The sequence below is a fragment of the Ornithodoros turicata genome, chromosome 2 (assembly GCF_037126465.1).
Source record: "Ornithodoros turicata isolate Travis chromosome 2, ASM3712646v1, whole genome shotgun sequence".
Classification (NCBI taxonomy): domain Eukaryota; kingdom Metazoa; phylum Arthropoda; class Arachnida; order Ixodida; family Argasidae; genus Ornithodoros; species Ornithodoros turicata.
In genome coordinates, this window is record NC_088202.1 from 66,164,465 (window position 1) to 66,188,952 (window position 24,488).

Genomic DNA, 24,488 nt, shown 5'->3' on the forward strand with positions numbered 1-24,488 from the left:
GCACATCCTGACGCGGTGTCCTGCCATTTACGAAGTCCTTGCTAGATGGCTCCTAACATTGCTCATGCCGGATCAAAAACACCCCCGCTACGCAGCATCTAGGGAAATGTCTTTCAGCCGTTCAGAGCGGATCCCACGACAGTTTGTGGCTGTCGACGAAAGCTGTTTCCACAACTTCCTGTACGGATCTCGCCCCATCGTGCACGGGGGAACTCTCACGGGGTCCACGTTCCCATGACGTCATTGACGCCGCTACCCGTTTCTTCTTCTTTTTTTTTTTTGGAGGGCCAAGCTTTTTCTTGGGAATTCAAGAACTGGAACAGTGTTTGCATTGTGTGGACGTTCAAAAGTAACATTAGTTCAGTTGGCCACCTCCTTCTAGATCATTATGTCATTGGTAGGATGCCTGTCGTATGGTCGAACGATGTACTCTAGGCAGCGGAACAACATGAATAATCGCGACAATCAAGGCACTGTCACATTTCTCTACGTGTCACCTCTACCACACCTGAGTTGAATCGACGTTATTTTACTTGTCATTCTCGTCTCCCCCTCGCTATCAATATGGATGACATAAGTTATACGAGCCGACGTAGTCACTCGTAGTTCCTTACGCTTCTTTTTCATGCAGAAGGGAGACAGCGTGATGGTTCAGGTGGCTTCGGGAGGGAGTCACCCAGAAGAGAAGCCCCCCGTGACAGTGAAGATTCCTTTTATGAGTACAGGCGCTCTGTCTGTGTGCCTGCGAGGAGCTTCCTTCCTGGGCTTTGGTGATATTCTTGTCCCTGGTGAGATCCCTAACACGTCACCTGTTACACAAATGTTGGGTGTCACACAAGTACCCAGCGGGATAAATACTTGGAAGCAACATGTTTTGCGAGCGTGGAAAAACGAGTACACAACAGAAAAGGACGATACTCGAAAACAGCAGTTACGATCTAGTGCAATAGTGAAGACCCTCAAGGGGCTCCTCAGCCAGGGGAGGTCACACAAGGAATCTATACTAACAGATATCTCACTTGCGTATCGCGGTGTGTGCATTTGCTCTGAAGCCTCCAAGAAAACATGACAAGTCAACGCTTCCAGGTCTAAAGGGCTGATCGATGGATCACTCCTTTTCACTACAAGCATTCATATATACATGACATTTACATGTGACATGACAAATGAGAGAACATATAAATTCGCATTGTTGCCCGCTTCAGCCAATTGCTGGTTCACCGATTCGGACGGTTTCAAACACGGAAAGCCTGTGGCTACGAGTGGCTATCCACATGACTATTGTTGGCTTGTATTCATGACTACGGCCACTCAACGAATAGCAGCCCTTGGCAGTTGCTTGACGACGACGTCACGTTGATTAACAAGCAGTGCCTTTCAAGCTCCCTTCTTGCGATGAATGATTATGGAGGGATTACACGCATTCAGACTTGTGCATGACTTAAATACTGTACTCAAGGCACTCTATCTTAAATACATATGGGAGTAACCTAGAAATACTTTTGAAGCTCAGTGTTTGGTATCTTATGCTTTTTGGTATAGTAACTTGTACACATTTGCTAAGTTATACCTAAGATACTCCCTTTCATTATTTTTCTCCTTCGGGAGACAGCAAGGTCGAGAAAAAATGTTAAAGGTACTATAAGGCAATAGAGCCGCAGTCTCACAAAAATTACCCTGGACAATTTACCCTGTCCCATATTCATGCCTTCCATAGCCATAGAACGGAAGTGTACATTGACGGGTCAGTGCGGCAAGGTTCGTCGACAGCGGCATACTGTGTCTTTAGCGATGACTTCGAGAATGCGTCTCTGATTCCCTATAAAACGTCGTCTGTAGAAGCTGAGATCTTTTGCTATACTTGCCGCCTTGAAGCAAATCTCTATTTCTCCGCCCTGTGCTTCGCTGACAGCAAAGCAGCTTTTGCAAAGCTGTCCTAGCTAACCTGGGGGCTTAATCGCTTCATCGTCGTTACGGTCGTTATGAGATAACGAGCGGCGGGAAATTCAAAAAGATGTGCACGTGACACATTGCGCGTGACGTATCCCACGCCCTCCACGTATCGCGCGAAGAGCGCCGTGCACGTGTTTTAATACGTGCCGTTCTCGACGAGTGCCCCGCCTCTCGTTAGCTGCTAACGCGTGCAAGTGATTAAGCCCCCTGGTATCTTACTCTGTCAAGATCGTCTGCGACGAACATTCCATGACCCTCGTAATGCACAATGAGCTCCTGTCCTCGGACCACACTGTGTGGTTTCAATGGATTCCGAGCCATGTCGGCCTCCACGGGAATACCCGCGCTATTGCCGCGGCGAAACGTGTCCATGCATTATAGCCGATTGGTAGAATATACATCTCGACATCTGCCTGCCATCTGCAGCTCCCTCACTGCCAGAACGAAGCTGTTTGCCAATGACGCTGCCAAGATCAACCCCTTCTTGGGTTCCATTGACCCAACGAAGGATCTGCAGTCGTCTCGCAAGGAGGGAAGAATCTGTTATCCACCGGCTCCACCTCAACGTCGCCCGCACTCTGTCGCTGTTGTTCAAATGTACTAGTAAGCCAGCCCCTTATGTTCTACCTGCAACGCTGAGGCAGACATTCGACACCTTTTCGCGACTGCCACCGTTTCAAGACCTTCCGCGACACGCTCAAGTCTCGCCTGACTACCCTCGGAACATCTTTCTTGCATCATTACTTAGTATACGCAGCGGTGGTATAACCGCAGCGCTTCTGAACTACCTGCGGGATACCGGTCTCCTCAGCAGCCCGTGACATTGTGGGTGGGACGGCGGAGGACCTCTGACCCCACCTCGCCTGACTCTTGACTACAACTTGACTACGCACTAAGGAATTACTTGCCAACGAATAGCAAGCCGTCCTTTTCCTGCCTTTACCAGCGGAAATAGACCCCTCCCCCCGCACAAAAATTATCTGTTCGATCGCGGGCGCCCTAAGAACTCTTGCGCCACAGTTTTCGTCCTAATTACTCTCATAATTCTCCCGTAAAATAAAAATGAACATACGAGCAACAATGTGTCGAAATCGACAGCTGACAAAAATTTCATATAGGAGTGCGTGCGTGGCCATCTTTCCTTGTCGCCGCTGATTTAATGATTTTTACTGTAGCACTTCACTTTTTTGCAGGCATTCTGGTTTCCTATTGCCACGGATTTGACCGCTTGTTTGCGGGTGGGTACTACTACTACTTCGTAGCTACCATGGGTAAGTGAACACAAAGTATCTGTATTGGTGGGGGTACCATTAGGTCTCCGATTAATATCGACGGAATACAAGACGACTGGTTCCTGACTTAATAAAGAAAAAGTAGACAATTATAAAAACATTAATAACGACGAGGGCAGCTTACTTTGTAACAAACTTAAAAGATGACGTCACGATGAGCAAGCGAACAAAAAAACTATGGGTAAGCATTAGGCTGCGTTAACACGGTCCGCCTTACTCCGGAAATATGGTCAACTTTGGAGCTGCTTCAAGTCCGTCGACACTACCGAGTACAACCTACCAGGGTAGCTCCGAATCGGTCGTCGACCGATGGCAGTTGTGGTGATGAAAATGCTCGCCGTTGTCGGCATCACAGAGGAGGGCTACGGCACGACTAACGCTCTTGAGGAATGTGTGTCCTGGGCAGACCTGTAAAGGCAACTGTGCTGAGATATCTCTGAAAGCGTCTGAGGAAGACCCAGGAAAAGTCACGGACAGCACAGCCAGCACCGGTACCTCCCGAGCACAACCCGAGTACCTCCTGGTCTGGACATGACATAGCCAACGCGCTCATCACTGAGCCACGCAGGTCGGTCGCCGACCGAAAATAGTGTTGGTGGTGTTCTGGTCAATCACAACGAGAAGATGGCACAGGACCTATACGTGACGTTTTTCCGGCACGCGTTTTCTGGAGCATAGCCCGGAGAAAGAAGAGGGGATCCGCATCATTCACAAACTGCACTTAGAATTCGAGGTACAGGTTCGAGCACAGGGGTGCCCTACCACATACCGCTCCATGCAATCTAAAAAAAGAGCTTCACCACATAGCACGGTCCTAGCCAACCATCATCCCGAGCGACAACGTTCTCGTCCCTGATTTGATGAAAACGGGAGGCTGGGATGATGGGCGGGAGGTTGATGAAACGGGAGTGGCTGGAAGTGGCCATGTTCAAGTTTGGGCTAATGTTCAAGTTCGCTTGCCAGTATCCTTCTACATGTGAACCGTATGTTGTGAATCGGTAAACGGAATTGTACTTTTCGATTCCGGTTACGGTTTCGGTTCATGGGTGATCAGAATTTCCGGTTATGTACCGGTTACGGTTCCCGAAAATAATTCGGTTACAAGTGGTTATCGATTCCGTTCCGGTTTCAGTCCTTGGATCAGTCCTGGGCGTTACAAAACACTGTGATTAAATGCGTTTAACCGTTCGGTTTTGGTTTCGCCCATGCAAAATAAGCGCCATTTTCGTGTGTATCATGTCGTCATCCCTCCATGACTGTCGCTCGTCGTACCAACACCTCGGCGTACGCGCTTCAGAAGTGGAGCATCCGTTTTCAGACAAGGTCAGCCAGACTACAAGGTCATTTCGCAGGAGAATGCCGCGCAGTCGCGGTCGCACCGGAGCCATATAGCCGGGTGTTGCACAAGGCGCAGACGGCAGCTTCCGTTCGTTCGGAAATGAGGCATTACGTCACGGAAGAGGTTGCGTACAGCGGAGAGCCAGCGAGTTTTTATATAGTTGGGAGTGGTTTTAAAATATGTATGCGTCTCCTAAATGCGATGAAACTTTGCAGAGTCGTTCTTGTTCGGGGACCTCATTCTTGCATATGGATCCGGGTGAATCGGGTGTTCTCCGAAGGTAAAGATATAACAATACGTGTATAAAAGATGGCACATGGGATGAACATAAGAAAGCGACGCAAGCCGAAACTGAAAATCAAGTCGCGTTGCGGACAGGAAGTGGCGGTTTTGACACCAGCGGGGTCTCATGGACATCTGTTTCGAACGGCCGCTCTTGTTTTTCCTTCCCTCATGCTTGTGGGTACATGCGTGGGTACGCGAGCGACGTAGCGGAAGTCTGTTCCCAATGGCGATTAAATTTCTGGTTGTCCGCGCTTCCTGTGAATCCATTATGAATTATGAGCAGTTTGGTAAAGAACGGAGCCTTGTACACATTTCTCTCGGAGAAAAGTGCAAGGAAATATCAGAAGCAAAACGTTATTTGTGAATAGAATATTGCCCTATATCGTGGAATCAGAAGACTCAAAATCGGTCGGTGGTTGGAGCTGCCGAGTTGGCCCATGTGAACGCAGCCTTATACTTGCTTTTCCCCTGTCGTATGCCATATTCTGTAGAGTGAGAGGTTCAGCCGCTAAAGACCGTATCTACCTGTCCTGTTAATACAACTGCGCTTGAATTGTGTGTGTGCGTGTGCTGTTGTTGGATGTCGGAAGATATGGAAATGGTGATTCGTTGTAGCTCCGACTGAACCCGAGGTTTCTTGGCGGAGCAAGAAACAGCTCTCCAAATCTCCATCGCGGAGCGAGATCTCAAACGAACGTTCAAACGTGCGAATTTGGTCCGAATCTTTCTGTGAAACACAACTTTCTCCCGTGCGGAGATAAAAACGCCGCTTCGGATCGACCACTCCAATTTGCCATGTGTGTTCCAGGTCGTTTTCTCATGGACATAAAAAGTGACTCTATTTCTTGCGGCTTCTCTAAAATCGATGTCGTTGTTACTTAAAGCAAAGGTTGCATCCGGAAAGCCATCTGTGAAACATATACCACAATGTTCCGCAATCGGCCTGAGAAACTGTTTGGCATTTTTTGTTTCTTCAAAAAGTGCTGAGATATTAAATAGACGAATTTTAAAGAGGAGCACTGCTTCCGCAGCTGTGGAGGATCCGGCAGCAACGACATCGCCGTGACGTACCTCCCGAGAGAGTGAGGGCGGCACGCAGAGGGGCTTTGTTTCCGTGACTGTTCGTCTGTATCGCACGGCCGCGGCATCCCTTTTGTCAACGCCATGCTCGGAGAAAATGACGTTTTCGCCTGTTCCTAGAGAGAGAATTGCGGCATACTCTTCTATCTGGAGTTTGCTAATGTCATGCACCCCATGGAGCAGCAGTCAAACTGGGCCAGTATTTCACGGGGGATTTTCGATATTGTGGTCAGTGGTAATTGAGGAATAAAATCACACCATAGTTCAACTGGAACGGAACCGGCCGTCCCTTGAAACGGTTAAGTTGACTTGGGACCCCTTGAATCTTTGCTATAATAACAGGGCCTAGATCGTAAATCTAAATCGTAACCCGACGCTCGAACCGTTGGTCAATCCTAGTGTAAAGAGAGAGTATGCTTCTGCGCTAGTTCCAGTTCAACATTCTCAAGTATGTCCTATGTACACTAATAAAGCGGGATAAATGCAGGTTAGCCTGGTATAGACAAACTTCATATCATAAGAAACCTGACCTTGAACACAAGGAAAACATGAGAGAGGCCACTCAGGCGACGTGTTATGTTGTTTTTCCGCGCGCCCATGCACGCTGAGGCGTTTCTTCTACGCGCACTACTTTCCTACATATGAATGACGTCCTTGCCGGAGGTATTGATACTTCGTTTCATTCGAGCGTAGGGCATGTTTCAGCAGCAGGACACAGCAGAGCGCTTGGAGATTTCGAGCAGTGGAAGTCAACTTCAATGAAAGTCGCGCGTTCGCTACTCCGTGCTTCGTACGCATTAAGGGAGTACTCTTTTTTTTTTTTTTTTTACGTTCATGTTTCAACGCGGCCAATAGGGAGATTTCATACAGGCTTGGGAACTTGGTGCAACTTTTCTTTGCTAGCCATTATGATTCACTAATCATAATGACGCAGTAAGAATCCGAAAAGAAACCATTTTCTGTATTATCGTTGTAGAAATAGACGATATTAGTATGCTGACTCCCGAATCGATGAGTAAGAAGGATTTTCCGATATCTGCTGCGGATGAACTGCGTCGTAACGTCATAGTCAGATTCTGTATTCATCAAAATCATCCAGGGCACCCAGACCTCGTCTGGGTACCTCAAAACAGACTGAAAGAATGATGTCCTGTTTCTCAACAGAACGAAAAGCGGCAGATAAGATATTTCTACGCACGGAGTTGACGCATCCGAACTTCAGTTCATGGAGTATGCAAGCGACACTCATGATGGCTGACAAATTGCTCAGCTCGCACGGTCTGACTGGGCAAGGTTGTGAGCGGAGTAGAACTAAGGTCACGCGAATCAGCGCTCAGCTTTCGAACCACTCTCATAAGCACCAGTTTCCGACTTTGCTGAACTGAGCGCTTTGGAGCCACAGAGCGTTCAAAGCGAAACAAAGAGTGTGCAATAGTTACGCAAGACGTATGACTGAAGTGTTTGGCTGTTGTAGTTTGTAGTGTTTTGCTGTGGTCTGTAGTGTATAGGGTGAAGTGTTTCATTGGTGCAGGCTATGGCATCGGTTTGGTGACGGCTTTCGTGGCCCTTGAATTAATGGCAACGGCTCAGCCTGCCCTCATCTACCTCATACCAGCGACACTGATTCCTACCTTCTGCCAGGCATGGTACAGAGGACATTTGCGAGAGTTATGGCACGGAGTTCCGGTCAGTTACTTTTAGGACTAGAAATGTAATGGACCAAATAATTATGCTGACTGGCCGTTGCGAGGTTTAAGTGTTCTGTTCCTTCCTTGCACTTTACTGTCTCAGCCACTACTATGTGCAGGCTATCTGTTTACCAGAGCCGAATCATTTCACCAGGTGAACTCCTTTGTCGTAGAGAAGTTATAAGAGTGCATTGTATAGCATGGTGATCACCTCTTAAGGTTTTTCCGGGAAATCAGATGATGTGATAATGTCCGTGTCACGTTTCTCTGTTCTGGATATCGATTTCAACCACACGTGCGCCTTCAGCTTCATCGGTGTCACCAAGTGAGCCAAGATAGCTTCCTGTTACGCGTGTGTTCTGCCCCATTATACGTACCCATTTACAACAGTAATGGTGCCAAGTTATTCATGAAAATTACAATTTATAGCTGCGTTCCTCTTTTTGTATTTTAGTCAGAGTATTGAAAATTGAACACAGGTTTTTGATATTTCCATATCGCCGTCAAGAAACCTCTGGACAATAAAGAGCAACCTCAGAAATGCCCCAATGCCAACAAAACTTGTTTTGTATTGTGCTTGTGTAAGGTCTAAGCCTGGAGCAGTGTGTGGAGGCGGGGTAGTTGGTGTACATTCATCGTGGCTAAGCAGCACAAGGACGCGGACAACGAACGAAGACAGGACGACTGCTAACTTTCAACTGACAGTCTTCACTAATCGAAATATGTTTATATACGAGGGGCGTTCAAGTCAAACCGGGACTTTACATTTTTCGCAAATGTAAAATGAACTTGGAGGCGAGAAATTAGTTTTATTTTTCAACGTAACCTCCATCTGCACTAATGCACTTGTCGCAGCGTTTCACGAGGGCTTGGATGTCAGCAGCGTAGAAATCCTTACGGGCGCGTAGCAGCCATGATCGGACCGCATTCTTGACCTCGCCGTCGCAGCCGAAGTGGCACCCCCGAAGGAACGCCTTCAGTGGACCGAAGAGATCGAAATGGCTGGGGGCAAGGTCTGGACTGTAAGGGGGATGTGGCAGCAACTCCCAGCCAAGTTCCTGTAAGGTGCCTGTCGTGAGATGTGCGGTATGCGGGCGTGCATTGTCCTGTAGGAGGAGGACTCCTTTGGTGATGAGACCCGGCTTTCCGAAACTGGAGGTGTTCATGAATGATAGTGTTCAACGTTCCCACAGAAAGGTCCATCTTTCGACCCAGTTCGAGACATGTTATCCGTCGGTTCTTGAGGATCGGGCGCTCCACAAGTTGGATGTTCTCAGGAACTCTGACACTGGGCTCTGAGCCGTCCCGGCGGGGATCGTCCTGCACTGATGTACGGCCGTCTCTGAACCGTTTGCACCACTCAAACGCTTTGCTGCGGCTAAGTGTATCGTGGCCATACTGAGCCTGAAGTCTTCTGTGAATTTCAGATGACTTTACACCTTCATTCACGAGAAACTTCATGACAATTCGCTGTTCGATGTGCGCGCTCACCTCGTTGTCGGCCATCTTATCCAGCACGTGTCTTGTGTGTTGCACAAACTTTGAACCACCATGTGGTGAACGCGGAGGCTTGTCGCGTGTGAAAATGACGAAAAAGAAGTAGCGCGAGCCATTCGTACACTCAGGAGACAGAAAGTCCCGGTTTGACTTGAACACCCCTCGAACATGAAGAAAATGGGGGGGGGGGGGAGGGGGGGGAGCCTGTTCCTAACAAACTGACATCGTCGGATTGAACTGCAACGTGTTCCCGGGGTAACTTATCTCCGCGGGAAAGAGGTTTAGCTACGGAGCGCCGAGAGCAGTACTATTTTGAAGCGTGATGTGGGCAAGCATTGCGCTTGTCCTATCCCACAGTTTGCAATGCAAACAACATGTAACCAAGGTAGTGTAATTGCGAACAAGCAGCATCCGCTTGTGCCTGAGCACAAGGACAATTTGATCAGAGAAACGGCGAAGAAACACAGCAAGACGACCTGGCTTATGTTTGCACTGCACAGGAGGGAAGACTCCATCCTTGTTAATGCAGCGGAGCAATATTCCAACTTACGTACGTAGGAAGCTATGCCGACTTTCATTTCTTTACAACACTTTCTTAGGAAAGCTTAAATAAAACCTCTCGTAACAGGAGGAACACGGCATCGTAAGCTCAGCATGATTACTTATCTCCGATTTATTTAACGAAACACGCTGATAAGTTGACAACATGATTAATTGGAAATGAAAATTTTGCAAACTAACTGGAATGTCTTTTCCTTCAATTTTTTCATTGGCATAGCCTCACTTTTCTTGTTATGCATCGTTTTCGTTGTATTATGTGTTTGCCGCCTTGCAAGTACTGATTCATTCTTAAGAATATTTTTGCTCCATTAGATCTCGTCACCAACGAGCAGCGAGAGCGAAGCTGATTCTGACAATGTCGAGCCAAACAGAAGTCCACAAGACTCCTCCAGGAAGGGATCACCGAGGGAGGAGGCTCTACCGAGATCTCGCAGCAACTCTCCGGCAACTTCTTTTCCAATATCCAATTCACCATCGCGACGCACATCTGCGCAGGCATTCTGTGCCCTTGGCCCCGACTTCGTCGTTGAAGAGTCTCGTAGTACGAAGCGAAACACGCCCAGGAGACACTTGTCAGTAGGGCAAGGAGACGACTGTGCAGCGAAAAGGAAGCCTCCGCAACGGAAGCTTCAAAGACTATCGGGTTACTATGATAACAATCAGAAACCAGAAGGAATGACTACGTTCTAAAACGGGTCGACCCGAAATACTGATGGATGATGAATTAAAAACTTGGGAGCAGTACATTGTGCCCATATTAACAAAGTGAAATATTTAGAAGAATAAATTAAAAGCGTGACTATATGGAGAATAAGTTGGGACGGTGATGGTTCTTTTTTTTTGTTTCCAGTGTTCCCAGTGCTTACCGTTGGCGGTTGAATTACCGGTTGTCTCCGTCGTGCTCGGATATGGGATATCGTGCTCGGGATGAATGGGAGCGAATTCCATGAATAGGAGCGTTAGCTTTTCTTACCATCAACTTGCGGATCACTGATAGAAAATTCCTTCGCGAGCTTATACAGGGTGTCCCAGAAAACGTGTCATTGAATTTTCACTAACATTGAATTTTCACGGTCAACGGCGTTTGTTCTTACTAGGTTTTTGCCACCTCCTGATGTGAATGTCATGAAACGTAAGCTTAATTATGTACATGTTTGCGAACTGAACTATGAAATATGCCTAGTAAAGGTCACTTCCCCGCCAATGTGAAGAGGTGCCGAATTTACTCAAATAAGGGGTTAGGTTTCCAAATTCCGTTTTCTATTTTTTTCCGATAGTATAGATCGTGAATATCACTCAATTATGATGAATCTGAGTAAATTCGGCACGTTCTGCATGTTGGTGGGGTTCAAAAAGTGACCTTTACTTACGTATGCTTGGCGTACCACTTTTTGGGGACGTACGGGGAAGTGAGTGCTGTGCATTAATTGTCTATAGACAACACGTTGACTGTTTATCCCGATATACCCTGCGTATACATTCACTCGTTTATATAACAGCACAATGGCGCTGCTTGCTTACGTAGCATTCATTTGTGCACTACCCTGTTGTTGCCACAGTAGGTGTCCTACATATTTCTTGCGTTCTTTCTCTTTAATGTCATTTGCCTTACACCCCTGGCGCACGGCAAACTGAATGGCATCCCCAGCGAATGACAGTCGCATTAGACATGAGTTTGTATTGCATCGCGCTACAAGAAGAAACAACGCCATTCGCAAATGATGTCACTGTTGATAATGAAGGCATCAGGGCCAAACGTATATGAAGCATTATACAGGTACATTACTTATAATTTTATGTATGCTTCTCGGAACATACTAGCGAAACATTAGATTATTTTACAAAAGCGTTGCGTTTTCAACCACGCTTTGTGGGCTAAGTATCACAAACAGAGACAAGTAAGAAGTCTACCTGAACCGCACTTGGCAACCTGGCGCTGGGAACAAGAGTAGTTCTTCGAAAAACAGTTGCAAGTGTTAATTTCTTTGTGACAAATGTTACCAAATACGTGATAAAATATTACAACTATACAACAACTACAACTTTTCATTCGTGTTTGATTTCATCAAACGGTTTATCGTCGTTTTATTTTGCTACCTCTCCACTGCGAGGGTATACTGTCAGTGCGAGAGAAAAAAATTTCAAAATGAAAAAAAAAAAAAAAAGATGTGTTTCCTCATTCCCTGGGCGGATGCCATTCGCATGTATTGCCATTTCTTTTCTTCGTATGACGCGGAACGAATGTCATTCAGTGCGAACGGCATTCGGGGGGATGACATTCAACTTGCCATGTGACAGGGCTATTACACACCATTTCTGCGAATTGCGTTGGCAGAGGAAACGAACGAAAGAAGAGCAGGTTGATCGAGACGATAAGGAACTGTCAGTGAGTAGCGCTTACCGACGGCGTTCATTGCCCGGCATCAGTCACAATTTTCCATTTTATGGAAAACCTGAGCCAGCAAAAGTACTGCTATGTAGAGTCAAAGGCATGCTACTGCACAGTACCACTTCTCCGATACGTTTGATTTTCTAGATAGCGTTCGTTCCTGGATGCGTTTGCGAAAGCGCCCGGACACCTGCAATCATCTGCAAGCGATCTGAGAAACACAGTCGAACTGTTGATGGCTTGGGAAATAAACTATCTCTGCTCCTTCTGGAGGCTTGGCTGTCGAGCCATGGGTTGCTCTGGATGTATATTCGGTGCGTTCCTAAACCTACTTCCGAGTTGGACAGACTACGTGACACGGTTGTACCACGTGACCCTAGGGTAGCTACCCGGTCTAGTAGGTTTGGGAACACATGTTACGCTCATCATCAGTAGTAATATGCTTAGCCTGACAAGCGACAATCCAATTCTAACCCAACGCGCGCCGAATCTATTCCAGTACAATCCACTTCTAATCCAGCACAATCCAGTTTGAATCCAACGCAAGCCAGTTCTAACCCGTCTGTTTGGTTGACGTAGCTCCGCCCCTTCACGCTGTTAGTCCATGCTAAGCCTACTGATCGAGATGGAGAGAGGCTAGAGGGAAAGACGGGGAGGAGGATCAAAGGAGAGCAAAGAACTTGAACGGAGCTCTTCCCTCTTTCAATGTATGCACTCGGAGGCACCCATATTGAATCAGCCGAGGGAACGTCCCATATTTTTAGTGTGTGAAAGCAGGCACAATCCCGACAACTGTTGGCAACACTTGCTCTGCTGCTTCCGTTGGCTATGAATTTTGTCACTGTCTGCCCCTCTCCAAGCTTGTAACCAAGGCTGGTCCTGCTGGTCAAGGCAGCGTCAGAGACTGCGTCCCCATGTGGGGTCCTTGTCACGTCTGTGTTCCTTCGTATCTGCTTTTTTATTTCTTTCAAATCTTTGGGTTTCATGGATTAGGGTTCTGTTTTACTGTTCCAAAAACAGTTTTTGACATTACGTTTTGTGTGTGCTTTGCTGATTCTTTTGTTGCATGTGCCGCGACAACAGTAGCTGATTCAATATGGCGCTCCCCTAGCCCGTACGCCACAGTTTTGGAGGTTTCCTTCTAGCATACTCCTTAAGGTATCTATGATCCTAAGCCTACTGATCGCTCTCTTGCAAGCATAGCAAAGCCGCTTTATGTTAATTGCTCCACCCCTAAATGGTCTATCCCAAACCTACAGATAGCTGATTGGCTAGTTCTACCCCATCACGTTTCCAAGCGACTTTCAAGCTGATTCGTCCATTCTAAGCCTACTAATGCTGATTGGTCCATTCTAAGCCTACTAAACGCTGATTGACTAGCGTTCACCTGCATTTATCGCTCATAGGCACCTGGCATTTGTAAGCCAGTTCCACATAGCCTCCACCCACTGGGCAAGGCTTCAGTCAGACATGATAAATTTATTTGAGAACTTTATTCAGTACTACGGGAACAATGCGGGGTAATTGGTGCCATTACATAATGTATCGCAAGCAGCAGGGAAACACTGACAAGAGTGAGTAAAACACAGACAGGATTGGTGATTTTAAGTACATACTTCATGACTGTCTTGTTTGGGTTTTTTGATAATTAAACTGTCTCTTAGATTTGATTAGGGTAAGGCACATATGATGCTTTCGAATTGTAGGCTCGATTCCTGTGGTATAACTACTATAAAATGACTATCATGTGATGCAATAAACCTAGTTGAAAGTTAGCATCGTGTCCCATCCTGTCTGTGTTTCACTTACTCTTATCAGTGTTACCCTGCTGCTTGTCATACATTATGGCTTTACTCAGTACTGAGATTCAAAGGCGAACATATACAAGGATGCGGGCGCTCCACAACGGCTTCTCTCTCTCTCACACACACACACACGCATGCACGCACACAAGAAATTGATTTCAAACTCTATTCGGTACAGCACAACTGCTTATTGGTCTAGCTGGCTAGCCTCTCATTGGTCACTTCTGCTCATTTCTCCACCCAATACAGCTCATTGGTCCATAATTCTAGCCACTCACTGGTCACTCGTCTATGGATTTATACCCAATAGGGTCCATAATTCAGAGAGCCACTCATTAGCCACTCCCCAGGCAAAAATGTGGACTGGTCCCAGAACGGTTCCAGTTGATCTGGATGGTCCTGGAACGGTTCCAGTTCAATGTGGATGGTCCCAGCTGGATCCCCAAGTGGGGTAGCTGATTCCACTTTGGTGAAATCAGTGGTACCACTCTGGCCTTGGATTGTTCCAGAAGTTCCAACTGGAGCCTCATGGGTACCATTTTGCTCCCAGAATTGTCAATTAACCCACTTGAGATGTCAAGCTGGGCAGCATCCCCTTTGCGATCCCATAAGGGAAAGGTCCACTCTTGCCATATACCCTTCTGGTTTTGATTGATCTATTACTTTGATCAATTTTAGCATATGCATGGAGCTCTTTTTGTTGCTTTTTATCCAGCTGCATATCTGCGATAAAATATGTGCTGTAACTTCAATTCGTACTGTTCTTGTATTCCAACTATGACAAACTAAGCTAAATAATTTGAAAAAGGAAAAGGAAGAAAAGGTAGCTGCAGTGGCCAATGGCCGACGCAATGACTATGAGGGCGCCACAGTACGGCGGTTGCTTTGAATTTGAATTCAAATGGCCAGAGGGCGAGAGTGGTGAGTGGCAGTTAAGAAGTTAGAACTTGTAAGCAGGGAAGCAGCATCGCAGCATGTTAAAGCAAGTTGGTTTTGTCTTCATTTGTCGTGGCAGGGATCGTCCATCTCTTGTACAGTATTTGCGTGTATTTTAGTGCATGTTCTAAGAGGCGATGACAATGATTCCTAGAAATGCATCATCGATATCCCGGAAGATCTTGACACTAAGAAAACGTGTACGGTGAAGAAACGGACAGTCGCAGTCGTTGCCAGGTGCAGTCCGACATTATCAGGCTTCCTCATGCAAATTCCGGAGTAATATTAATGTCATGTTGTTTTCATTACCGCAGTCATGCTGTGTACGTCTTGCTTGCATAACCCTATGTCGATCAATAAAATCCTTCATGTGACAAAAACAACCACGGCTCCGTCGTATTCCTCTAACTCCCACTGTATTCCGACAAACGCGAACCAAAAAACAGTGAACGGAAGAAAAAAAGGAACAACAAAAGAAGATGGGAAGCAGAGCAGACAGGAGGAAACTAGTGAGAGAGAAATGGATGACACGTCATTTACGTCATTCGCGACATAATCAAATAAGAAAAAAAATAGGGTGGCTAGTCCTCAGTCATTGGTCCAGCTCCGGAGGTCACGTGAGTTTTCAGCTACAATAGATTTCTACTACAGCTTCGCGCCCCTGGTGCTGCAATGAGACGAAAACGGTGCGAAGAAGCCGTCGGTGCGAGTTTGGAAAAGGCGTCGGCAGAGGGCGCCGCTAGCGGCGCAACGCAGGGCGCAGGCACAACCATGGAGGTAAGAAACTAAGGAGAGGGCTAAAAGATCGGAAGGCCGTGGGACCCCTCTAGCGGTCGCTCCTGGCAATACCACGCCCATCTAGTTGCCCGGTCACGTGATCCTCACATGTTTCGGCGGTCTGCGCGGAGGCTTTGAAGTTTAGCAAACTTCATCTTCAGCAAACGCCTTACCTTCAAGGAGTCCATTCGCACAATACTTTGAAGGTTATGGGTTGTTTCAACATTTGCCGCGTGATAAATCGCAGCAAAATAGCAAAACATAAGAGAAGCCAGGCAATGTCACGATGACGTACGTATATCTTCTAGCGATTTAGTGATCCATTGCTTCCACACTGATATTATCTATCTTGTGTTTCAACGGGTGTGATAACTTCGAACTCCAAATATGTTATGAAAGCGGAAACAAGTTATTCGGCCGCAGCTCGTCTCTGTATTCAGGTAAGATACGCCGCGGACATGGAGGACGCCATGTTTTATGACGTCTTGCCGTGACGTTTATGGGTCACGTGTGTGGGCAACTAACCACAATGCCATGCGCGAGTCACAGCACGCTCGCTTGCATTGGGAGAGGCGCTTAGGGCATCTCCTTAGTTTCTTACCTCCATGGGCACAACGGTCAGCAGTGTTGCCACATCTACAGATTTGTATGGAGATCTACAGATTTCCGGTAACATCTACAGATCTACAGATTATTTCTGAAATGTACAGATTTTTTGACTCCGTGATGAACCAAGCCTGAGCATGGGATACACAAAATACACGAACGTACACAAAGTTCGTTAGCAAGCTCAGACTCGTTTCATGGATTTCATGCACCAGCCCGCCTGCGTTTACGCTATGTTGTCAGATCTTCGAACAATCGTTAAAAAAGGTGTGACGAGAACCCGATTCACGATGCTCCACTCTCGGGTGAAACAAAAAGGATACAACGAATTTTTAATTTAATGCTTGCTTTGTGGTGTGTCAGTATATGACTGTCAGTATATAATATCTGATATTTTGTATCACTCGTGGCACGGAGGCTGTTAGCACTTAATTACACGATGTAGCTACTAATCATCATGGTTAGGTCGCTCATGTATTGATTTGTCTGATGATGATACTCGATCTTTTCTTATTCTTGATGCACCGACGATGGCACCGACAATCAGGTGGTGGTGGTGTGCTAATTCAGAGCGGTTTGCATGACGACTTGTTGCTCGGTCCTTCCCAGACATTACAGCCGGCACCAGGATTTGAACCCGGGAGAGCCAATCCATTCAGCGCAGCTTCCCAATAACGTTTGCCATCACATATTTCCGTTGTTTCGATGCAAAAAACGAAATAGAAAATGTCAGGCGACGAAACGCACAATATCCTGGCCTAAAAACGATGTTAATTAAGCAAATTGTATGTTTTACTGCAGTCTACAGATTTTTACGGAAATCTCCATACTTTTAAACGAGTGATCTCCATACTTTTCCTCCGACGGGTGTGGCAACACTGGGTCAGTGTTCAAACTTGTTCGCCCGCCGGTGGTCTGTTTTAAGCTCACGCTGGCTACAGAACTGTTTCGAAGTTTAGTAAGTTAATTTCTTGCCCAGCGTCGCGCGTATGTTTTCTTGCAATCTTGAAGTCAACGAAGCAGTTCCGGCATCCTGTCCAGTGCAATGAACGATGGCATTAAGCGTAACAACGAGCGCTGTTGTAGCGTCCCTTTGTTCTCTGGACTTCAGCAGGGGTGAGTTTTCTTACTTTCTTGTCCTGCGCTTTCAAGGTTGTGCCTGCTTGTGTTCACATTCGCATGCGGTAGAGCTGTGGAGCACAGCTAGCTGAATGGCGTTTTCTTTCTCTGCAGAATGTGGTTGCGTATGAGTGACGAACAATATGGACATGTGGGACTGCACCTGTGTGTGTTGTTAGCCGTCCAGAGTCGTTGGGAAAATCGAAAACAAGTGTAATCGTCTCACGTTAAGTGAATTCTTCAGTTACATATGCGTTTCGAAAGTTTGTTGCATGTCGGCGTCCTGCCGATCGCGATGATCGCTCTCCTCTCACGTGATCTCTCTTCAGTGTTGCTTGCTGATACCAGGACTCGGCTAAGCTCTTAACACCACCAGGCTTCAAAATTCTGCGTCCTCGCAGTCACCCACAACATAGTCCCTGAGCCAGCGCGGTGGACGTATATTCCGACGTGATGCTCTTGGTGTTGGTGTCCTTGGGTCCTCTGCTGACACTGTTGGCCCATGCATTTCTGGCTCTGGTGCCTCCTGGTGGGCGTCTTGTGCTTCCGGTGTTATCTGTCCGACATTACCTGTCTCTTCTGATGTTGACCTGTCATTCGCCGTGTCATCTGGCGCGCGGAAACTGTAGCGCTTGAGCTGGCGTGCTGTTGCTAATCGTGTATCTGTACCGCCATTGAGTATACGAGATACTGTGTATGTTTGGCTCTTCGCGTCTAGCATCACATATGGTCCTTCGTACTTGGGACCCAACTTGTGGTCACGAACTCCGTTGTCGTACTATACCTTGTCGCCTACCTGGTGCTTGGGAGTCGTGTGCTTTTCATCGTAACGCTTTTTCATGCTGCGCAGGTATGCTGTTAAGTCTTCAGATGTTGCTTCCCGTAGAGCGGTTATGTCCTCGGCGGAGATGTCGGATACAACGCCCAAGTTGTTGTTGTCCACCGGTTTTCGAGGAGAATAGTTGTAGATAAGCTCGAACGGTGTTTGCTTGATGCCTGCATGGTACAAGGTGTTCAAGTCGAATGTGCTTCTTTGCAGGTATGAACTCCAGTTATTGATGTCCCCTTTATGTTTTTTCGAAGCAGTTTAAGCATCGTTCCGTTCGCCATTTCTACCAGTCCATTTGTTTGTGGTGCGTATGGGACTGTTAAGGTGTGGCTGATGTGACGATCCTGCAGGTAGTTCTGCAAGGCGCTAGACACAAACACTTTGTCATTATCACTGGTGACACAGTTTGGTGTGCCGAACTTGCAAACAATGTCTTTCTCGATGAAACGTATGATGTGCGTTGTCGACTTATCGGGTACAGCCCGTGTGATGATGAACCTAGTGTTCACATTGACTGCCGTGATGATATATCTGCTCTCATCAAACGTGTTAATCGGGCCGATATGGTCCATAGCTATGCTCTCGAAGGGAACCTCACGTGGGAGTCGTGGACTTAAGAGTTCCTTGTTGAATCCCAGTTACATGGTTGTAGCGCTGGCACGTTGTGCATGTCTTGACATAATTATTTATGTCACTGTTCATGTTTTTTCCAGTAGTATTTCTTTTGTAAGTTCACCCTCGTGCGCATCGAATCGCCGTGTCCATTTTCGCCGTGGTATGTCTTCAAAATCTGAGAGCGCAGTGACAGAGGTACCACTGTGTGACGTCTCTTTGACCTTCCGTCGTGTGACACGTGCATAAGAATGCCTTTTACAACCTCATAGTCGGCGTTGGTTATGTCCCTGTTTCTGCCTGGGTCTTCCAAACCGTCGATGATGTGTCGAAGGTCATCGTCCTCGAGTTGTTTTTCTCTTAGATGTGTGCTGCAGTACATGCAGTACATATATCGCATTTACTTGTCGTAGTATTCGGGACAGTGCGTCTGCGTTGTTTGATCCGCGCGTGTGGTGGACTGTGAAGTTGTATGCCGCAAGATCCATCACGATGCGAGCAAATCGACGGTTAGCATCCTTTTTTGACATGATGTGGGCGACTGCCCAGCTGTCCGTGTACAACTTGAAGTTTTGCAGTCCCTGCAGATATTGGTGAAATTTGTTCGTTATCGCCCAATGTGCCGCGATCGCTTCGAGCTCCGTGGAATGCTTGTGCTGATCAGATGCTGACAACATACAACTAGCATATTCTACCACTCGTTCCCTGCCGTTGTGTGTTTGCATTAGTACTGCTCCCAATCCAGTGTATGATGCGTCGACATACACCTGTGTTGGCAATGTTGGATCGAACGTGGCAAGCACGGGTGCTTGTAAAATAGCACTCTTGAGACTGTCCATGAATTTTTGGCACTCATCGGTCCAGGTGAACAAACTGTCTTTCTTCGTGAGAGCTGTCAATGGACGTGCGATCTGTCAGAAATTTCTCACGTATTTCCTGTGGTACGATTCCAGTCCAAGAAATGATCGAAGTTGGGTTTTCGTCGTCGGATGCTGTAGTTATCGATGGCCGCTGTGCGACGTGGATCTGGGGTTATCCCATCGCTTGAGATTATGACGCCAAGGAAGTCGATCTTGGAAACAGCTAGGTTGATACGGAGTCCTATCTATAGTAGAGATTGCAACGTTTAGTCCAACATCAAGAAGTGTTCCTCCACTGTGTTTGTGAAAATGCAGATGTCATCTATATACACGGTGACCTTGCCGCTGTCGATAAGTTCATTCAGGCACTCATTCATGGCATACTGCATCGTGGCTAATGCTGTGCACAAACCGAACAACATTCGCAGAGGTTCATAATGTCCATGGTCTGTGATGAATGCTGCCTTGGGTATATCCTCTTCTCGGATTGGGATGTTTAAGATTGCCTTGTTTACGTTGAGTTTCGAGTAAAATTTGAACCCCGAGGCTTGTCGGATGAAGTTGTCGATCTTTGGCATTGGATAGGTTGTCTTGAGAGTTTTCGCATTCAGAAAGCGATAATCACGCATAGCCTTCGTGGAGTCGTTTCGTGTTGTGGTTGGTCCACCACAATGACAGGTGACGCGTATGGTGACTTAGACTTCCTGATGATTCCTTTTGTTAACAAGTCGTCCATTTGGTCGTTTATGAACTTCTTGTTCATTTCGCTTGTGGAGTACGGTTGCATTCTTACAGGTCTGTCGTCTGTCAACTCGATGGTGTGCTTGACTGTAGAGCACAGACCGAGTTCTCCATCTGATTTCGTGAACATGTCTTTGTTCTTGTGCAATATACATTTTAGCTCGTCCAACTCTGTGTCGTTGAGTATGCCAGAGTTTGGCATTTTCGTAATTGTTACACTTATCTCTTCAGCTGGTGGGAGATGAACAGTGTGCCTCGTATCTCTCTTCCTGTCCTGCTCGCCTGTGTGGACGGCCTTGATTCCTCCTAGCACATGTAACAACTTCCGTCTGCTTCCTGGCTACGTTGGTGTATTCCTTATCTTGAGCTTCTCCATGGTGGGCTCGCCGTCACCCTTTGAGGCTGAACAATGTTCCCATGACGTGGGGTTCTCCTTGATGGCAGATGTTTGACCTTCACTTTCATCCACTGTTGGTGCTGTCATCCTTATACAGTTGAAGACACAGTTTTCGCTGGTGTAGTCAACTGTAGTGGAGCATCTCCCTTTGCCGTTTGTTGCCTGGGAATCCATTCGAACGTATGGTTGCCCTCTGTGAATCGTTCAACGTAATCGAATGCAATGCATTCGCGCCAGTTCAGTCCCACAATAACTGAGTGTTGCAGGTTGCCAACAACTCGTGCTTCGGTGGTCGCTGTTGCTCTGCCGATCGTAACTGTGACTTGTGTGCATCCGACAGGTAGACGTGCCTCGCCGAATGGACCTTTGAGAACGGTATCCTCATCCTTAACGATTTCAAAATTATGCTCCAATGCGAAACTTTCAGCTATAAGTGTAGCTGCTGATCCTGTGTCCCACACCGCAGGTGTCGTGACGCCGTTTACTCTTGCCGGTAAGATTATCGTTCTCACTGGACTCTTGGCATGTGGCCACGATGTTGTGCATCTTCTGTTCGTTTTGTGACATACTCGGAGGTTTATGCGGAGGCCGGTTTTGCCTGCGGAGTGCTGCTGCTGCCTTCTGTTCTTCAGAGCGTAGGTCAGGCTGTGTGCAATCCTTTGCCCTGTGGCCTGCGGTATAGCATCTGGCAGAGGTGCCTGGTGACAGTCGGGTTGGCGGTTTCGTCGCTGTGTTTTTCTATTGTGGTGTCGCTGCTGATGAAGGTTTTGTCCACATTGTTTGTAGGGTTACCATCTTGGCGATCGAGTTGTCTTGCATATTGGAGGAAATCAGAAACAGTGCCTTTCCAGAGATCATGAAATGCAGACAGCATTGGCTTGTAGGCTGTTCCCGAAATCCCCTCGATTAGCCAGTCGACAATGTCAGCGTCGGACAACGCGTACTTTCCCCGCTTTATCCGTTGTAGCCTTGAGTACATGTAGTCCACCATGCCCTCGTTTGGGCGTTGCCGTCGTGCATTTATGTGCTCGACCCACTGTCGAAAGAGTAAAGGCCTGTCGAACTCACTCTTCAGCGCCGATTTCCATTTGTCCCAACCTGCGATCTGCGTCCCTTCGTTACGGTGCCATTCCAAAGCTCTTCCCCTCAGACGCGATATGGCCGCGCTCAAAGTGGCTGTCTCACTCCAAGAAGAACGGTTTCGCATTGATTCGACAGCGTTGCGCCACTCGCCAAAGTTGTTGTTGTCCGTTCCGCTGTGCAATGGCAGCGTCGATGTCATATCGGGAGCCGTGGTGAATTTTATCGGCGTGGTTTGCCGTTCTAGTACACGGGAAATCATGTTCATTGACGTTGCGAGGGTAGCCAAGACTTGCGATGTCGGAATTTCGTTGTTTACTTGCTGTGGCGGTCGTAAGAACGGTGCGTCGTCCATGCTGTCGCTCCTCGTGGTGTCCGACCATGCCTTCTCGGTTTTGACTTGAGTTGTATCGAGGTTGCCATTGTTCTCAACGTTGTGATTCGTAATCCTCGTCGCCATGTTAGCCGTCCAGAGTCGTTGGGAAAATAGAAAACAAGTTTAATCGTCTCACGTTACAATGAATTCTTCAGTTACATATGCGTTTCGAAAGTTCGTTGCATGTCGGCGTCCTGACGATCGCGATGATCGCTCTCCTCTCACGTGATCGCTCTTCAGTGTTGCTTGCTGATGCCAGGAATCGGCTAAGCTCTTAACAGTGTTCAGATTCAATCGTTTCGATACGTTGTTGGCGCGAGTGCCTGTTGATTCCATGCCTTTATTATTTTTATAATTGCTTTCAGAGTCATGCAAAGAAGGTGACGAATACAACGCCTGTCCTGTTAGTCATTTATTGGCACATCAGCTTAGCTGCAGCTACGATCACATTTCAGGTAAACGAAAACCGTTACCTTTTCAAATCTGACTGTGCTGTTGTTGCTGGATATCGCTGGATGTCTATGTGCTCGCTAATCTGACACTGATGTGAGCCGCTTGTAAATACTTTGTATCTAAAGAGCTTCAGTTACAGTTGGAGTGTCTGTGCTGCATCAGATTTATATCATTGATGCAATGTAAGTGCAGGCTGTTAGAACGATTATTTTTCAGATTCCGTCACACAACTTCTTTTTTGGCATGTGCGCAGTTTGATTTGCAGAGTAGAATGTGTCACTTCACGGTCTCTGTAGAAAACCTCGACTTCAGAAATCCCAGAATGCTTAGTGCTGCTTTGAACCTTGGTAACTTGCGTTACATCAAGGCAGGAGAAGGTTTGCAAACTACTTCAGTTTCTCGTCTTTCAGTCCATGATCCCTGCTGCATCATAATCAACAGAAGTAATGCATGGACTACTATTCCTTTCCCACGCGAGGAGTGCTAGAATTACCTGATGTCGCCCATTGTGTAATTTTGCCATGGTGCTATTCCAGTCTATAGGCTCCGTGCGCTAACCACAGGGCACGGCGAAAATTTGACACCCGCTCCACTTGTCCAGAAAATCGGTATGACATAGACTGAGCGCTGGCTGCTGTCGTGTGTTGCGCAATGGCGAACGCTGCAGCTAGCATCAAACTCAGATGCGGCGTGCGACTTCCTAAAGAAGCAGGGTTTTTCTTTTTTGACGTACAACTGTACAACCGTAGACAAAGGAAGGCTTTATGAGTCGGGACACGATTCTGAAGTGGAAGATGTCTTCGAACAACTGGTAGGGGAGAGTGCGGAGATAGCAATATGCCTTCTCTAGTCTTGTCTTCTCGTTTCAGCTTCGCGCATATCTCAGACGTAGGTTTTATGGTTTTGGACATTTTCCGAGAAATGAGGAAAACCAGTCCCCGAATTATTATTATTTTTAAATTCGGCATATTCCGAAAAAGCGGGCCGTTATGCGGATATGGGTATGGTCATATACATTTGCATTTATTGCAACTAAAGATAGGTTTTCCTTGTTTGCCTTTTCTGTACTGACGATAAACGGCATTGTTCATTTAGTATTTCACTTTGGCAAGTTGGTTGCTATCCTCACATCCCGTCCGTCCCGAAGGAATATAGCTGCAGAAAGATTCCGATTTTTAATAAACCATATAAGTGTCGATAAACACACTCTGAATTCGCTTGCAAGTAAATGCCGAAAACCGCGAACCCATGCAGGGACACTGCGAGTGTAATGCGGGAGCGGCGGGCAAATGTAAACAAGGTGGTGCACTGGCGATATTCCTCAATCGGCGCGAATTTGCGGCTGTCACCGATTTGCCACGGTGGCGGTGGTAAATCCCAATTTAGAAAGGAAGGGAAGACTAAGAGAAGCCCTATTGTATCGAAAACCAGTTGTTTTCTAATAGGTTGAAACTGGTGTGCAAGCATCATGCAACAGCAGATGACGTGTGTACAGAAGTTTTACCTCGATGCTTTAATACAACGTAGTAAAGTAAACGATATGCACATTGCAGAAATGAAGACGTTCACATTTACTGTAAAAGAGGACCCATGTATCACGTGAGTAGACTTTACAGGATAGATCATATTTCATTGTGGTGCCAAATGACGTCCATCCAGCGTTGCCTACGGCTGCGCTTGCACAACCGAGCAGGGAAACGATAAAGCTTCATACTTCCCTCGGTTCTCGAAGCTACCAAGATGCAGCAATATGAGCCATACGGATTTGGGGTACCCGAAAAAAATCAGCAGCAGCTGCACACGGCAGGAAGGA

At 47.0% G+C, this 24,488-nt stretch overlaps 1 protein-coding gene and 1 long non-coding RNA gene across 3 annotated transcripts in view; one reads left to right on the forward strand and one right to left on the reverse strand.

Moving 5' to 3' along the window:
• Positions 1–10,439, forward strand: part of LOC135385520 (signal peptide peptidase-like 2A) — a 50,095-nt gene extending 39,656 nt beyond the window's left edge. For both annotated transcript variants that reach the window (XM_064614876.1, XM_064614875.1), the window contains 4 exons: positions 632–788; positions 3,147–3,224; positions 7,481–7,635; positions 10,008–10,439. In XM_064614876.1, coding sequence (XP_064470946.1) covers positions 632–788; positions 3,147–3,224; positions 7,481–7,635; positions 10,008–10,385 — 768 coding nt within the window. In that variant the 3' untranslated portion in view covers positions 10,386–10,439. The remainder of the gene's footprint in view (positions 1–631; positions 789–3,146; positions 3,225–7,480; positions 7,636–10,007) is intronic.
• The window catches only part of LOC135385521 (uncharacterized), a 310,261-nt gene that overhangs the window by 40,537 nt on the left and 245,236 nt on the right, over positions 1–24,488 (reverse strand). The window lies entirely within an intron of this gene.